At 30.8% G+C, this 18828-nt stretch overlaps 1 protein-coding gene across 8 annotated transcripts in view; it reads left to right on the forward strand.

Annotated features, from left to right (window-relative positions):
* LOC113497870 (zinc finger protein 628) overlaps positions 1-18828 on the forward strand; it is a 109337-nt gene that overhangs the window by 69842 nt on the left and 20667 nt on the right. For all 8 annotated transcript variants that reach the window (XM_026877624.1, XM_026877626.1, XM_026877628.1 and 5 more), the window contains exon 6: positions 11579-11810. In XM_026877624.1, the coding sequence (XP_026733425.1) occupies positions 11579-11810 (232 nt within the window). The remainder of the gene's footprint in view (positions 1-11578; positions 11811-18828) is intronic.

Here is an 18828-nt window from a genome sequence, read left to right on the forward strand (position 1 = left end):
CATTTCTTTAAATGAGCATTCTTTTTTCTTTGTTCAATTTTATTGAGTAATTTTTGTGAAATGTAAAATCATTTATATTTATAAGAATACTCGACTCATTTTTTTAAGTTTAGAACAGTTTTTTTAAATAAGAATTTTAAGTTGAGAACAGTGACAGTAGAATCATAAAATCCTAACCAAATTCTTTAATTTAAAATCAGCCTTTATTCGAACTAACATCTTACCCGACTTTAAAAGGAGGTAATGTCTGTAATATTTTTATAGCTACATCAATAAAGGAGTTCTTTTTATCTTCAAGGCCAAGTAGTCGTCACAAGTAACAGTGTTAGCGCCCTTTGTCATCCTTATCATACAGCCCTGAAAGTGCATAGCCCTGCATTTTTTTACTAAAGCCGTTGACACAATCGCGCATTTTATTACTGTTTGCACTTTTATTACTTATGACGGTCCATGTGGCCCTGATATATGATTTATGAGTTATAAATTTTATTTGCACCGACATCAAGAAAAAAATACAAAAAGACGAAACAATTTATTTTGTATTAAAAAAACATAAATCGAGAATTGATTTATTGAAAAAATCTAACGGATTTTTGCGAAGTTTCCAAAAATCAAAAACAAATTCTTATTCGTCGCAAGAACATGAGATCATTCCCTACACAATTCTAAAAATAATCTTAGAAAATCATAAATCCTAATACCGTCTTATTACAATAATACATGCATTGAATTAAATCCAGCTAATTGCGAAACATCTAATAATAAAAACACATACATACGTCGTTACATAACACGATAAAAAATGCGCAACGCGTCGTCATTTCTCCGATAAACGCGATTAGGTATTGCATCATCGTTCATACACACACATCCATACAACACATACAACTTGAGTAATAGAACACATACAAAATGCTCATTTTTATTGACAATTTATTGTTTGTGTGTTATTCAATTAAATTGTTTTTTAGTATTGTGGATTTAATGTCATATTATACTTTTTGTTGAATCTCTTCATATTTTTCTTGTTATTTCTTTTTTTTTAGCAACTATTTGATTTTGGAATGTTATGTGACTGTTTTTGTTAATTATTATTTTAAATGAATTCAAGACAAAATTAGCAAAAACGAAAAAAACTTTAAAATAATAATAAAACGAAAATAATTATTTAAAGGCATACTTTAAAAAGCGACAATAATGCAACGTAAGAGTCGAATTCAATTAAATTGAATTCCAATTCCAAATTCGAATTTCTTGTTACAAAATATTCTGTTACTTTAAAATGTCGTTCTCAGATTTCATCCCGATAGACAGTCTGTATGCATGTGTGTGTCAATTGTCTGTGTATGTGTTGTGCTATCGCAGAAAGAAATGAGGTTATCTGAATGCGCCTGTCATTGTCTCGTTGTTAGCACTTCAATTGTAGACTAAATTTGCGACAGAAGTGTCCTGAGCGAAAGTATAGTATTTAATAACATTAATTTTGTACCATCATACATTAAATATCTAAACTTTTACCTAAAATAATAGATAATATTACTGAAATTGATTTAGCGAAAAAACGTCACGTGTTTTGTGCAAATTTGTGAAAATGACAAATGACAATACCATATTTACGACACAAAATAAATAAATGCAAATCCAAAATGGACAGCAAATGCCGTTGAAATGTTTTATATTAGAATTTAATATAAAAAAAAACATAATAAATGCCGTCGGTTTTCTTTTCGAAAGAAATAAAGGTCTAACATTTACAAGCGTTTGTCACTAGCCGATACGAATTTTCATTCCACAGAACAAAAACGAAACATTCCTTTCGCGATAGAAGCAAAACAAAAAATGCATTCTTAAACAATCTACACTCTTTCAAGCTCTGTACACACACACGCAAACGCACTCACACATGCGCACCGCTCTGTTTGTTGACATAGGTCAGGAACGATGCCCACTGCCGGTTTTTTTTTATTGGTTCGACTTACAGACAATGCTTGGACGAAGTATGTAGTGTCAATTAGGAAAAAATGTTGTTTTGAATTTCGTTTATTTTTCTATTTGAAGTTTGTTTATTTGTTTAAAAAATCACGGCATATTATTAATTGTTTGAAACTTTTTTCGTTCCTCGTCTTATGATAGACAAGGAACCAAGATGGCCGCTTGTTATCCGGGTACTGATATGTCAATCAGTTTTAAGTAGCCGTTACGGTGTCTGCTACTTAAAGGTGGTAAATTAAGGAAAGACATTTAAGGACATCAAAGTTGATTAGCGGTTAGCTATACGAGGATAAGATTTGTATCATTATTTATGTTTTAAAATAGGTTTATTAAAGTAAGTACTAAAACCTTTAATATCATTAAATATTCCTTTATATTGTTAAAAGAAACGAGAGCTTTAAAGAAAAAGTGAAGGGTACGCAAATTAGAGCGATGTCTAGACTAAATACTTGTAACGTTATAAAACTCTACTTTGTAGTTCAATTTAATTGAGTCCTACTTTAGAATTCCAATCTTGCAAATACTAATCTATAGACCAAATCCCAGATATCTAGTTTTACCGCAGTAATGTATGTAATAAATAAAAACACCGAATATATTCGGAACGCATTGTGAAGTAGGAAGTCCATGCCGGCGGTGACCGCGGACATTCCCGTGGGCGGCGGCCGATAGCCATATCTTAACAACTATCTAAACTAGCTCATTTTCTGTCCCACTCACACGTATGTGTACGATAGAGATGGAAATATTCGTGTGTAGTGTATGTTTTTATATGGAATTTACGTTGCTTAATCGTAGTACTATGATTTGAAGTTTAAGGGAAATTCTATTTGTGAACCAGCGATTTTTTTTGCAACAAATTGTATCCTTACTTATTTAAGTAATTACTGGCAAAATAACTCGATGTTTTATACCTAGATTTAATATGCTTCAAATAGGTTTTTTAAGAACATCTTAGTGATAGCCATTTTCAGTATTTAGATAAACACAAATGCGTAGTTCAGAGAAGGTTAAATTAATTTTTGAACTTACATGAAATTGGTTTGAACTGATTAAGTTATTAGTTACATTATATAGACAAATAAGATGTGATTGAAGATAATTCATGTTTATTACTTCTATAGAAATGCAGTTGGATTTATAATAGTTGTGTTTACTCGTAGTAGCTATGGTTTTACATTGATTTTTACAGCAGGAGAATTTTCTTGAAGTAATTCTGTTATAATTCTATCATTTTCAATCAAGACTGTGACCAAATAGTTAGTCCTAGTGGATATTATTTTTGGTATATTCCAACACTCCTATTATATTGAAATTATCTGGAAACATTTAACGCTAAATACATTTTAAAGCTAACTAACTTTACTAACTATATTTTTCACATAGTTTGTCCGAAAATCTGTTTTTAAAGGCTAAGCAATTTAGCATTTTAGGCTAGGCTTTTATAAGCAATACCTTAAGCAATACAGCATCTAGGTAATTCTAAGAATCTAGCTTCACCTAATACCACGCAATATCATTTTATCACTGAACTATAATTTCATGTCCTCACGCATACAATTCTTTAAGTAAACGGCCATCTTAATAACTAATCATTACATCAAATACATAGCGATAAACGTTTGAACACACTCCTTCTTTCCTCAAGGCTAGTTCGAGGTTTCTCGTGATAAGGAAGGGTAAATATTCTTGTTAGGGTTTAATAAATAAAGACTTAGGTCTTTTTGTAGTCTTTTCTGGAGAAAATAGTTATAGATAAAAGATTCGGTCAAATTTTAGTTTTAAGATATTGAAGGGGGAGATTGGAGTGTTCTGTGCAAAAAATACTTTTCCTTAAGTCATTAGATTATTATTCGAGATTTGCTATCCGAGCTGGTGATCCACAAACAAATCTGTTTGTTTTTTTTTTCTTATAGTCGTTTAAATTTCTCTAAAATAAATAAAACCAGGTATGTTTTAAAACATAATACTTATTTAATTGAAAATAGATTCTAAAACTTTCATTTTTTCCTCCGCTCTATTGCGTCTATTTTCATCTAACAGTCTTCAAACTTTATTAACTTGAGTGTAAAATAACAATGAGCTTCGACATTTATAGCGACTATTTGAACAATATCTTGTGCAATGCTTAACACGTTTGTTAGTCACCTCATTAATATTATATTATACCTCTGCTACACGTGGGCTGCCTGTAATGTTGTCCACATAATTTCTTGTACAACCAACCCCACTTCAAATCAAACTGAATCGCCTTTAACTCAATACTATAAGGTTGAATTTTCAAATTTGTTTCTGACATTCGGTGGTCCGCTGTACGTGTGTCAATTTTAGGGCCTGAACTGGCTTAATATTAGGCTTATGACCTTGCATTTTAAGTATGGGTTAGAATAAAACCTTCTGAGAAATTGATTCTATTTTATTCGTGTTATTTTACGAAAAAGCCAGCTGTTTCAGCCGTTTCTCTATCAGGAGTTGCGAACAATTTATGCAATGTATTGATGGTAAATTGGCTTACATTTTTAAACATACATTCTATCCTCAGTTTAGCCTTTTCCTTTGGTTTGACTTATAGGCTTACTGAATTGAGCAGGTTAATTTTGAGATGGAATAATATTTACCAACCGATTTAATTTTGACTTCTAAAGCAAATTTTCGCTCCAAAACTAAGATTCATTCTTCGATGTTTATTACATTGCAGGGTACAGTTACATATTAGTTCCGCTTCTCATACAAAAACCTGATTATAGGCATAAGTAGATTGAAAGTCTAGGACCAGTTCTCGCCGTATTGAAATCCTTTAGTAATTAAGTAAAGAAAATCAGGGTTTATAAAATATTAATGTGCTTCGATAAGATTCACGCGATCGCGCCATGATTTGAACTGGCCACATAATTATAATTGTGAAACTTATTAAAGCAAGTATTATTTATCATTTTTAGTATTGCTTGATAAGCAGTTACGCTCATAGATTTATCAAAACAACATTCCTGAGAATATGAATATGCGTATATTCTTTAAAGATGATCATGCAAATTCTTGACACCCCTTTAATAAAAACAGATGGTTGGTATTTATGATTTTTATTCATTGTTTACGAGTACTTTCTTGTCCAAGGTTGGTTTTATTTAAAGAAAGAGTCACTGAGTTGATACCAATGAGTAATTGTTGCCTTGAATCGATAAATGCCCGCTTTAAAAATTCATATTTCTTGTAATACTGACTACTTGTGTTTGTATCCAGTATAGTTTTATTTGTGTAATAAATCTTTCTTTTCTGATATGTTTATGTGAAGATCAATACGGTATGAGAACGTATTAAATTAAGAGTTTTTGGTAATACGAAGATTGCCTGCTGCGAAATATAAATAACGTGCAAAGTGTGTTAAATAAAAATAATCCCGTGGAAATTAAAGTAGGTAAGCACAGACCGTAAAAGGAAAAAGACAGTCACTACTACACGAATCTAATCAACGAAGCAAGAAAATAATCTGAAAAAGTGTTAGCAATTACTTTCCTTCGCTTCATTACTTTTACAAAGTACTTTGAAAACCACTTAGCACATGCATATCAGACAATAAACCCATCGATCGGCACGTTATCTTTTTACAACCTATTAATTAAAAACAGTTAACTTCTAACAATTAAAACCAGCACGGAAGTAAAACAAAAAAAAACAACTTTTTTATAATAACCAATTTGTCGTACCGCTCACGACACAAGTGACATTTGTCGTTACAATGCAAACATGAAAAAAGTATTGTTTTTTTTTTTTAATTGTCGTTATGTTAGGTGTCACCCTTCGTATGGAAAGTGATAAGTTGCTAATTTGTAGGTTGGCACCTGCTATCCAGTTTTTAATAGCTCATGATTTGTAAAACACGTGTTATTTAATTACGTGTTAATTGTTGTGGGTGGACTTGTGTCGTTTAGGAAATGAATGTTTTGTGTGTTTTGTTTAACGTTTTGTTTTGAATAATTATGTTGTAATGTATTTTTATGAGCTATTTTGCGAAGTTGATGTTTTCATATCTACTGGTTGAAATCTATGCAAAAGTTATCGACCATAATCGTACTAATGTGACAAACACACTTCCAAAAAGAGAATGGGAAACAGCTGTATCTAACACCAAAATCAAATTTGTCAACTGTGTACAAATCACAGAAAAAAATAAAATCTGAAAAAATCTTCAAAAAACAGTCCTAATAAATTGAAAACTACCAAATACATCCGAATAAAAAACGAAAATCGAAAAAAAAAACACCTTTGTAAACAAAAAGCAACGTTATCACAACAAAATCCCGCGTCAATGAAATCACGCATGCATCTCACCCACACGGACCAGATTACAACAAAACGAGACGAAAACGCTCGACGTAATCAAATGACGCATTCATTTGAACTTGACTCAATTTTTTGCCGGCCGTTTATTTATAAAAAAAGAAACACATTTTTGAACACACGGACTCGTTTTCCCGTGCATTACTGACCGATTTTTTTCGTTGTGCAATAATCGTCGTGTCCTCAATTCTTTTAAAATGATGTTCACCCTACTTTTTTTATTTTTTATTCTTTTTTTTTAAATATTGAGTTGCGACTTTGTGATGTTCTTTATGAGTAATTGGGAATTATTTTTCTTTTGTTTTGAAACTGTTGCTGTGGCATTTTATTTGACAATGTTTGGCCAATTTCTGGGTGGCTTTTTATTTGTGACTTGTGATTCATTTCGTGCAGCAGTCGTTTTTTAAGGACCAAAGATTAAAAGAAAATCAATTTTGTGCTTCAATGCATAGGACAAGTGCATAGAAAACAGACAAAATCATGTGGTTTAGTATTATAATTAAATAATTTTCATAGTTTATCGGCACATGTGTTTTGTGTTTTGCCAAAGTATATGAGATTTATTTAGTTTTGCTGATTTATTTACGTCTAAACAATTGTTGAATAATGAGTTACTTGCTTGTTTGCGAGTTTATTAGTACGTATTTAAATCATAAAGACTAGGTATGTGAATAAAACAGATTGCATCTAAACATAGATGCTCTCCATTGTACCTTTATTTCTAAACTTTTTGATATGACATTCAATAAAAAATTCTCCTTCGATATATTCACCACATCTACCTATTTTCATATATATGCTACAAACCCCGTATTAGGAACAAAAAATCAGTTCTGGTTCACATTATTCGTACAAAAAAAAACACTATCAAAGTATCATAAGTTTCACAACGGTACTGTCATGTGCAAATTCACGAAAATACACGAAATATACTCCGAAAACAAACATTGTTTTTTTTTCGTTTTTCCTACAGAATGGACAGGGCTAATAATGAATGTTAATAGAGCTGTAACACAGCGTCAAAGCGATTTGCGTAAAACGAGCCGTGCATATTTCATTACGTTTTTTTACGTGCCCACAGCACTCAATTTTTTACCTCTTTTCACCTCCCTAATTGCCCTCTGAGGGCTGTAGTACTGAGGGGACACTTTTGATTTTATTTTTCATTGCTGAAATTTAACTTTTTAGTAGCTTTTTTAAGTGGGAGTAATAAAGTCACGTGCTTTTTTTAGTCCACTTTTAGTGAAATTTTATTTTAAAATTATAGTACCCACTAGTAGGATTAGTGATCGGTAAGTCAATTCTAAAAAGTTGTAAATTTTTTTTTTCCTATTTTATGTCTCTAAGTTAGCAAAAAATGCACTGATAAGTTATAACCTGCATTAAGTATAAAGCAATATAAAAGAAACAATTGTTACAATAAGCTTATCACCAAACTATAAAGACAAGTGCCTAAATATTAAAATTATAACAAAAAGGAAGTAAACAATAATTAGTATACCTAAACAATTAAAATTATATAAATTTTAAATATAAATAACATTTACAATGTTTACAAATGATAATTGTTATATTTTTAAATAATGTCGCAGTTTTAAAATAATTAATTTCCTTATCCAGTGTTGCGGTCTCGTTTCAATAATAATTATTAAATATTATGTCATAATATCACGCAGTTTTAATTAAATACAAAATTATAGGCTTCTTTTCTAAATCCCTTAGATTTTTTTTTGCAATAAAAGTATTAAAAACAAAAGAAATATTCGTAATTATTTTTAAAAATACTTTTTTGCACATGAGCACAAAAATATTAACATATTCTTTTTAATTCTGTTCAATTTTGTATTGCAGCAGGAAACACTTAAATTCAATGAAGTTTTGTTTGATATGGAAATACCATGTTAGTCGGTATAACCTTCCTGGTTTTTTCAATTTCAATTTACCAATATGTAAAATCCTTTTTCCATATTGATGTCACTTCGGTATACTAAGTCAAATAACAGATTTTTGTTTATTTCTTGATAACAACATAAAACACTTCTTTTGAACTATTTATTTATTTACTTATTTTCGATAGCAATACAAAACATGAAATAAAGTTTCAATAACAAATTAATAAAAGGAAATGCTTGCTACGTTAATGTTTCCTTTTCATAGAAGTCCAGTAAAACTTAGGCAATCACATGATACCTCTTAAATAGAATCATATTCTAGATTTAAATTTATATAACCAATAAATAGCTGAAACTGGCAGTTACGTCGATACTAACAATAACTCAAGTGTTCTTCCGGGAATTGAACCTTAGACCTCGCGTCATATCGTATCAAAAGCATAAATTCTTTGCAATTTCTTCGTTGCGTGATTCGATGTTGAGGCCCCACTTTCTACCACGCGTGAAAGGGTTACACTGTTGTGCACATTTATTTACACTGGTATTTGTATTTTTAGTTGTAATAAAAAAAGCAAAAACATTCATTTTTATTTTTAGTTATTTGAAATTACAACGTCAAATTAAAATACACGAAAATGTTGAGTTTTAGTTTCTTAATTTAAAATTTAATTGTGTTTATGTTCTAATTGTATTTAAAAATATAATACCTGTTCGACAATTTTTAATTTAGTTTTATAATTACTTTATTGAGAGATAATAAAATTATAATTGTTTTGATGATGACATAATTAAATGCCTAACGGTAAATTTAAACACTATTATATAATTTTGTAAGCTTAAAATTACAGTAATTGTTTTTCTATAGTATTTTAAGATGAAGCTCAGTTGTATTCTTTCCTGTTTTAGACACATGAACAAACAAGGAAGAAACTGACATAATTTAATAAATTTTTAAGCACACATGTATATTTAATTGATTTTTGTATTATTTTCCTTCCGCTCTAAGAGGATGGAATAAAATATTATTTAAAATAAAGTATCAAGTTCAGTTGTATTGTTGTCCACGATACCTATTAGTGGTTTAAGTAACTTAATGCAAAAAAAAATACGAAAATGTGGATCAATAATAACCCGGACGTCTTGTATGAGGTAAATTAATAATTTATTTATAATACTTACGTATCTTTAAATTTTGTTATTTTTCCACAAATTTTCCAATCACTTATTGTTTTAAATCTCTATAATTGAATTACGTTTTAAAACTGAAAGTACAGCATATTTCAGATACTTCTATTTAAACAAAAAATAAATACCTTAGTAAGTACCGTCCCTACAAAAAAAAAAAACCAATAAAACAGTGCAAAAAAATACCAACTAAATCAGACACTAAAATCCACAATCACATTGAAACATAGTACATAATATATTTTATTACAATATTGTGTATCAGTTACCACGGCCGGTAGTGTACACTTGCGTGTTACAAGTCGTTTCTTTGCAATCTCAGGAACGAAGGGCTTTCAATAAATATACAGTAAACGTAGAAAATATATATAGCAGAGATTGGCCCGAGATTAAACAATTCAAACATGACAACCATTATTGATAAAACTTTGATTTGATACCGCCGTACGACTGATATTAAAGTTGTTTTTCGTTTGTGTTTTGTTTGTAGTTTTTGTTTGAGAATGTATTGTCGTGTTTTGGTGTTCAGTGATCGAATTTCGACCTTAATGAGTTGTTAAAAGATCGTGTGAATTAGCTGTTGTGGATTTTCTTTTGTAGGCCTTTTCCATGTGTTCGAAACTATTCGTGAGAGACGCAAAAGGCTTTTCTTAAAAGCATATTTTCAACCCGGAATATCGAAAATAATATGCATACTTTTGCCAATGTAACATTAAAATACTAAATTTATAGGTATCTCTACCCAATAAAATCTCGAAAAACACAACATAAACAATATCAAATATACTAAAATGTCTGTCCGAAAGAAAACAACCAATCAGAGTCTTGTCAAAATGTCTGCTTCCAGTTAGCAGGAGAAAATGGATTTTCGCGGTCGTAGAACAAACGTTCTATGTCATTTAGATAAATATAATCTGTTCTATATAAAAGCTATGATCTTTACATAAATATTATCCGTTTAAAACATGTTTTTACCTATTTACATGAAACCGTTCTTGAAAATTGTTGACTGTCTTGAATTGACAAAAAACTTTCGCTTAGCTTCTAAAAATGCTTTTGAATACATTTATAGGTTTTTATTACTAGCCTGGGATATCCCACTGCTGGGCAAGGCAAACCTTCTCACTCTTCTTCCACTAATCTGTCTATTCGTATTTTTGTTCTTACCTAGACGTATCATCTATTTACAATAACAGTACCCTTTGAATTAAGTCAGGTAAAAATAACCACTAAATTTAACTCTGAAAATACTTCTAAAACCTATTAAACCAAACAAATAACCCCAAGTTTAATATAAACACAAAACTGCAAAACACACGTTAGGCGTTAAATAATATAAATTCTCTATAATTTCTCCTTATCTTGTGACGGTAGGGCAATTTCTTTGCTACGGCAAAATTATAGGATGCGTGTGAAACACTACACCGGTCTATACCTATGCAATGTACTTATACTATACATTTGTACGTTTGTGTTGGTTCCGTACTTAGCTACTTAATGTTACGAATAAATCATAGTGTTTGATTTCGCGATAGTTATTTTGATACTTTTGTTTTACGGGCCTTAATTGACGTTTTTGTGTAGTATTTTTTTTGTTGGGACTATTTTTTTCTTGTGGTACTAAATATGTAGTTCTTTTTCGATCATGATTATTTGACTGCTTTTTTATCGGTATATTTGTTACTATTTGTTTTCTCCTTACATTTTTTTCTAAAGTCACATGGGAAATGATATTCGTTCGTTTTATTATTCAATGATTACATATCTAACTAAGCAGTTACTTTGGTCTAAAGGTGTAAATCTAAAAATAGACTGAACCAAAGTGTCCGGTAACTTAAACATTAGGTGTATCAAGTTTCTAAACAATTGTATCAGACTGCATTCGAACTTTACATGTCTGTCAATCCATCCATTCAACAATTTTATAATTATAGTCATACTTCAATATTTGTACGAAACGTGTAGGACTATCATTGTCCCATTTTTCGGGTAAAATCGTTCTATATTTTTGCATTAATTGCACCTAAGCATTAATTTTCTATAAAATATTCAATACGTCTCTTAAAAACAGTTGAACAACTTTTGTACAACAACCTTTAAAAAAAATCCTGTCAAGTCCCATGAAAAAAAAACTCAACCCCAAAAAATAACACTCGAACAAATTGTTACAGATATTCATGCACAAAAACGCAATGCAGATGCACGCAAGGGAACTCCAGCGAGGGTTGGGAGGCGAGGTCAAGCCGCACCAGTGCCAGCAGTGCCTGAAGTCCTTCAGCTCAAACCATCAGCTGGTTCAGCACATCAGGGTCCATACTGGAGAAAAGCCATACAAATGCTCGTACTGTGATCGGAGGTTTAAGCAGCTGAGCCATGTTCAACAGCATACGAGGTTGCATACAGGTTAGTGGTAGATGATGTCATTTTAAATATGCGTAGCGAAGAAGGTCCAATTAAGGTCCAATCAATAAAAAAAAATAACTTAGGTGCTATTAGAGGTACAGTCTGTAAAAAACTTTACAAGAAAGGTCATGATGTTTTGCTCTATCTATTGTTTTTTTTCTGGTTTTTAATGTTAGGTGTATTATTATTCTTGATTATAAGAGTCAGGTTTTTGAGAGTCTATTTCTAGAAGTGTTTTTTTTTGTCGTTTTCATTAGGGTTAATGAAAAGGAAGTAATCGTTAATTTATTTGATATTATATTTTTTTAAAACACAGAATAAATAATAAATTAAAATCGATCTTCAATAAATGAGAAATATAAATAAAAACTAATGCGGTAAACTTAATTAATTTCGTTCATATAATATTAATCACGGCTAATGTTGCCATAAACATTACGAACGGACTTATAATAGATTCTTACGGCGAGCTATTTCTGTACCTTCATAAATACTTCTAGACTTCAAACATAGTCATATAGCTTCTTTTCAAAGTGTAGTTTAAAATATCATGGATTTCTAGATAACTTTTCAGCTAAATAAATCACGTATTCTCATTGTATGCGTGTAGAATCATTAAAAAGTATATCTTAAGATCATTCTAGATTATAAAGTAAAGATAAAGAAACTTAATGCAGATAAAATGCAAATAAATTGATCTTATGAGCAGTCGTCACAATACGCTTGACTAATCAAGCGACAATCTCATTGCCATACACGCATAGACAACCGTTAAAAAAAGGAAATTCAAACAAAGAACAAATGCAAAAATCAAACTCAGAATGTGTTCTACAACCGTTAAACCTAATTCAAACGAGGAACACATTTAAAAATCAAACACGGAATAGTAATGTTCTATTCGAAATCTAAATTCAAAACACCGCACTATCGCGTCACGAAAAAATAGAACGTTATAATTAAAATGGCCTCCCCACTATTGGCCGGTGTTCTTAGAAAAAAATTAGTGCCGCCGTATACGTGAAAAGCGGTAAAAAAAATTCTCCAATGGCTAGCGGCGAGCGGCGACGCCGGCCAATGGGCGGCCGGCATTCCGAGCCAAGTACGTTTTACGTGGCTTAGATAGAAAAAAATTTACGTGTTTTTCCACGTTCCGTTCGACCAATGAGAGCGGTCGGTTGATTTGTATGTGCAGTATAATTGATTCTTGTTTTTGTCGAGATTTTTATTGCTTCGTTTAGCAAGACAATTAGTTGGTAGCTGATTCGTTTTTATTATTGATCGTTTGAACACGTTAGTCGTTAAATAAATTAATTTATCAGTTGGTTTTTCTTGTTGAGCGTAAGTAGAGGAAAATTGCGCTTTAGTTGATTAGTTCTCTCATTGACGCACATGGAAGTTTTGTTTGTTTTTTCTACGTTTTTTTTTATTTTTCTTGGAAGTGTTGTGTGATTGATAAATGTGTTGTTTAAAAGTATCTTTGCTTTAATCAAATATAAATATCAGTAAGAAATACGACGTAGATTTTTGTATGTACAATATCAACTGATTGATCATTTGGAAGATTTTGTATTCGATAACCTAGATTCGATTCTTAATCTTTATACTTACAATTATTTAAGCGATAATTACAGTTTACAGTGTGTTACGTATTTCTTTCAAACGAATCACAAAAATTAAAACAAATAAAACAAACATCAAAAATACGGAACTCAAATTGGAAATAAAAACAATTAAAAACCCTTTTACCCTAATATAGACAGACTTTTCACATGTCAACGGACAAAATTAACACCTCTATAATTACCTATAATCAACCGCTTACTCACAATAACATTAATAACAAACTTATACCAATGCAATAAGGTTTAAATTCGTATGTTTCTTGTGATAATAAGGTAGGTGACTGTAATGTGTGACGTCACACTATGAACACTTAAATGATAATTGTCACTTGTCTCTCGTCACCTGTGATATGAAAAATACTTCGATGTATTAGTGTGTAATTAGATTTTGATACGAATTCCTTTAATTTTATTGTTATTTTGAAGTTTTTTTTGGATAATATAGATTTTACAGGGTTAACTTTAGATTTTTAATTTTAATGATAGGAACACTTATAAAGATTTAAGCTTATATGAGTGACTAATATTAAGTATTCTTCAAAAATAGTTCAAAACGGTGATTTTAATTACGTTGTTGATTTTAAAATACATAGGTATTGGCCATTTCACAGCAATCCTTCCATGATATATAATTTTTATGACTTAAAGAATGTCAACAAATCTAACGTTGAGTAAGTTCAGAAAAGAATACTTAATAAGCAAATTCACCTTTTCAGATACCTCTAAACTAAAAAAAAAATTACATTGTATACTTTATATAGCAACAGACTATTGAAAAACCAATATAAAAATCTTCAATGAAAGCCATTCAATTCAATTACGAAGGGGGCTTTTATTTCCCGCCGATTCAATATACAAGGAAAAACGTCGAATTGCCCGAATTTCAAAGATTTAACATAACAATAGAACAAAAAACAAAGCGAACAAAACAAAAAGTAACTTTTCTAAACATTTACGCGTATATAAAGTATTTCATTTGAGTTTCTTTAAGAAATCTCGTACTTTATTTATGTAAAAGATGTTTTTAAGTTTTTAATGTGTTGCTATGATGATTTTGGCTGCTGGTCTATTTCAAAGTCTTTTAAAATTAGTGCAATATGTGTAATTGGTATAAGTGAATCGAATATGTGTAGATGGTTAAATACGTGTGTCTGTGCTTAAACTGTTACTAAAATGGCAAGATAATAAACTCCTTGCAATACATACCTACACTTATAACGAACGATAGAAAAGTATTTTTTTTTAATTATAAAGACACTAAAAATAAAATAAAGGATCAACAAATTGACCCGAAAAAAAAACAAATCGTTGACAAAACTTAATACCTACCTTAAAATGTCAACATTTAATATTTTAACTAGCAACTAAAGAAATTAAAACTATTTCAGCCGATACCTTTAAAATTCAACTCCACATTGCCCTATCTTTGTAAAGAATATTAACATTGATGCCAATATAGCAGGTGTTTAATAAACTTGAAGGAAGCAAGTCTCTTTCCGGTCTCCAAAACTTAATTTTAAACTAAAACTTGGAACTTCGGGGAAAAGTGAAAAATTCTATAAAAGAACAAAGCGTCTTGTCCAACGCTGAAAGGAGAAATATTCAAATAATATTCTTCCTACCTTTAAACTTCAAATGTTCTAGTTTTATTACTTTTTTGTTGAGATTTTGAAAAATTTAGGTTTTTGGGTTCACTTAATATAAAATGAATAATGTCAGGGTCCGTCTGGTGATGGAAGGACGGACAAAAAGATCGACAGCGGTATTAGCTTTTTGAATTCAATGAAGAAATTTACAAATTCAATTATCAAATCTTTTCTATAAGGCAAAGAAGCTTGTGTCCAAAAGAGGGATATTTATAGACTAGGTCTAAATTAATACCTTAGCCTAGCCTCACAATGATTTTTCAACCATTATAAGTGTTTGAAAAATCCTTTCAGGAATACCAACTACACTACCAAAAAATGCCTATGAACCTGATTATAATATAACCTTCTTTCCAAAGTCATTTTAAAAATAATAAAGCATCAAGATACAACTGTCTTCAAATATAACAAGCTCATATCCTACATAAGGGATTTAAACGTACATACATTTGTTATCTAGACAGGCAAACGTAGACAATGGCTAAGGGGTGATTTTACACAAATCACACAACACAACCGATCTATAGAGTTCGCCCCGCGCGGGGATCGAACCCGCACTATCGGTTATAGTTCGTGAGGGTGACAATGGCGTATCCACACATACATATATACCACTTGAAAATCTGACGTGGGTTTTGCTAGGTAAATGAGAGAAATATAGGTAATAGTAATTATTTTCCCTTACCTTGATAAAATACCATTAATACAGGTTACTATAAAACTCAATTCACACATAAAACTTTACTAATTATAAAAAACATGTTTTTTTTTATAATACTATCTGTGTATATTAGTTTTACCTACCTAATAACAGCTTTCATGGATCGTCGGAACAATATACTAGTATTGTAAAAATACTAAAGTATTTTAAAATAAAAAGGCAAGTTAAAAAATAACGTAAATCATAGTAAGTGAGAAACACAGATAATACTGCCTGTCTCAATAGCTCTATCCCTGTCATCAAGTCTAGATTGTTCTTCAACATCGTTATTTGATCGGACCTACCTAAAGCTGATATCAAAATACATTTATTAACCTTTGTTTAACGTAAATAGACTACCAAAAACCACAACATAATATTACTGCAGTCTTCATTAGTTAAAACATTCATAACGTACGGGATGACAAAAAAATCAATGAAAACTCTTCAGTTCATATTACTTACTACTTAAATAGTATCATATGCATATATATATAAAGGATATTCAGACTTATGAACACATTATTACGCATACAGTACGCATCATTCCATGATCATCATTCCCCGCCAAAATTACATCCCGAAAATCATTAACGAAAGTTGAATGACCTACGACAACACACATAGCACCTTTTACGGATTCACACGCTGTGCAAATTATTGGTGCTATGTACTTATATATAGGGGGTGAAAAGGGGTTGAAGGGGTGATCTCGTGTGTTCGCGGGGGGGGAGAGGGGTTGGGGGCAAGGGGGATAGTGGAAATCAATAGAATCATTGCACCACGCCACACAGCCGATGATTGTACAGTCGCGAAGCTGAGATAAAAAATGACTGATGGTTTACGAACGAAAATGTTGGTTGAAATACTGGTTTCAGTCGATTTTTAACGATGATGATTTTAATGATGATTCTGTTGTATTTGGAGCTGAAATTTGAATTTGAAAAAGGTATTTTTGGCTGTTAAAAACTGCAATATAAAACAGATAACCTCCTTTTTTAATTCTGTCTAGAAATTGAGCGAATTATTTTATGTGTGTGCAGTACTTGAAAACTGAAATCATTGGTATAATACTTACTAGTTCTGATTAAACTATAGCTAGGTTTGTAAAATGAAGGTATTAACGTCAAATCCCGGTTGCTGTATTCCAGTAAACGAATTAAAATATCGGTTTTTACGCAAGATTCATTTGAAAATGTTACTTTAATCAATATTGTATAACCATAATGACATTATAACAATGATATTTAGCTGAATCGAAAACTGAAATAGATAGTAACACAGTTTGTGGAGAGGTTAAGCAAATTCTGGCTCTCAAACACAAAAGTCTGTAAAATATCTGATTAAAACATTGACTTCGGCGAATAATTTATTTATTTATATTGTTTTTAACGACCCCTAAATGATTAGGCATATTTGATTCGGAAACATAGTTTTTGGTTTTACTCAAATACAAGGTGAATTCAATCTCATGTACAAATAGAGTATTGCCAGACTCTACAAAAGCTTTTAAGCCTATCAGTTACCTTTAAAATGAACTTTGAATGGTCATCGTCATTAAATATTCCGAAAACTTTGTATTTTTTCAGAAATCTTGCAAGTTCTAACCGCTTCATACATTCTCAGTACTTGCTCTAAGCTTACGAGTCGGTCATCTTATTAACAAACATGTAGGTGCGTAGCACGCATATATCACACTTGTCATAGGCTGCAACACTAAGAATCAATAGACGGCAGTGGAGGGTTGAAGCAGTTTCAAACAGTTATATATGTATACCGAGATGTATCCACTAAGGAGGATGGTTACTGGACAATGTGTATTGTACTCGTAGGTAAAAGAGTCCAGAAAGAGAAAAGAGAAAAGATTAGTGAGAAAAACAGTCCAGAAATACTTTTTTGAGATATTATTTACAAAGAAACAGAGAATTTTAATTGGTACTGGCGCAAAAGAAATCTCTTGTTAGGTCTTATGGCATAAATAGTAAAGAAATAGAAACGCAAATTCAGCTAGAGTGCTTGGTATTCCTATCAGAAAGATCTATTTTGAATACAAAAACAAAATTTAGGTCAAATTGCATTTTTTCTCATTCCTCTTATTGATGACTGATATCTGTAAAAATTCAAATCAAATTTCATTTAAAGCTAAGGATAGTCGCTTATCTTAAAATGAAATTGAATTGGAGTAAATTCTGTTATAAGTAACACAGCAACCAACTCGGCTATAACCTAACTTTAAATCATCAAAAAAACATGTAACTAACAGTTTTTATTACATATTGAGTTGCGCAACACTTACTTAAGGGACAACGCAAAAAGAAAATGGCTACCGCATTCAATGTTTAACATTATTGTAACATTACTCGGAAACCAAGAAGGAAATTTAATCACGAGCGGCTATAAAAAATATGGCGGACCTACTTAGGTAATCAGGAGGTGAGGAAAAGAGAGAGCGCTACACGGGCGTATATCAGCATCTCTTTCACACAACATGCAATAATCTCATTATTAAATAACGTGGTAGGCTTCTAGGAACATGTCGGTAAAACTTTAGCTTTAAATATAAACACTAGTACTTATATACAAATAATAGCAATTTTATGTGCCTCATAAAATTTAACTTAGATAAAACTTATGGCTTTATAAAGTAAACCTTTCACTTGACTTTGTATCAATATATTAATTTAATTAGATATTCATTAAGTTAAGAAAAATATATTACGTTTTATGAAAATTAGCTCTGAACGCAGGGGAATACTAGTATCCGATACCTTATGGTTTTAGTTTCAATCGATTTCCATCATACAAACTTATTATTCTAAAAATGTACAGTACTACATTTGAGTTTAAAGTCCTCAGGTATAGGACACTATTATTGACTCGTACATAGTACATATATGAAGAGCCATAAAGTATTGAATCGTTATTTTAAGCCAGTAATGTTGTCATAGAAATGTAAAAAAAGTAGGTCTACATTTGTAAAAAGAAGAACACTGCTCTATCTACAGTTTTTGTGGTAAAAATGTATATCAAGGTTATGTTAAGAACATTTA

Source organism: Trichoplusia ni, chromosome 10 (assembly GCF_003590095.1).
Source record: "Trichoplusia ni isolate ovarian cell line Hi5 chromosome 10, tn1, whole genome shotgun sequence".
Classification (NCBI taxonomy): Eukaryota; Metazoa; Arthropoda; class Insecta; order Lepidoptera; family Noctuidae; genus Trichoplusia; species Trichoplusia ni.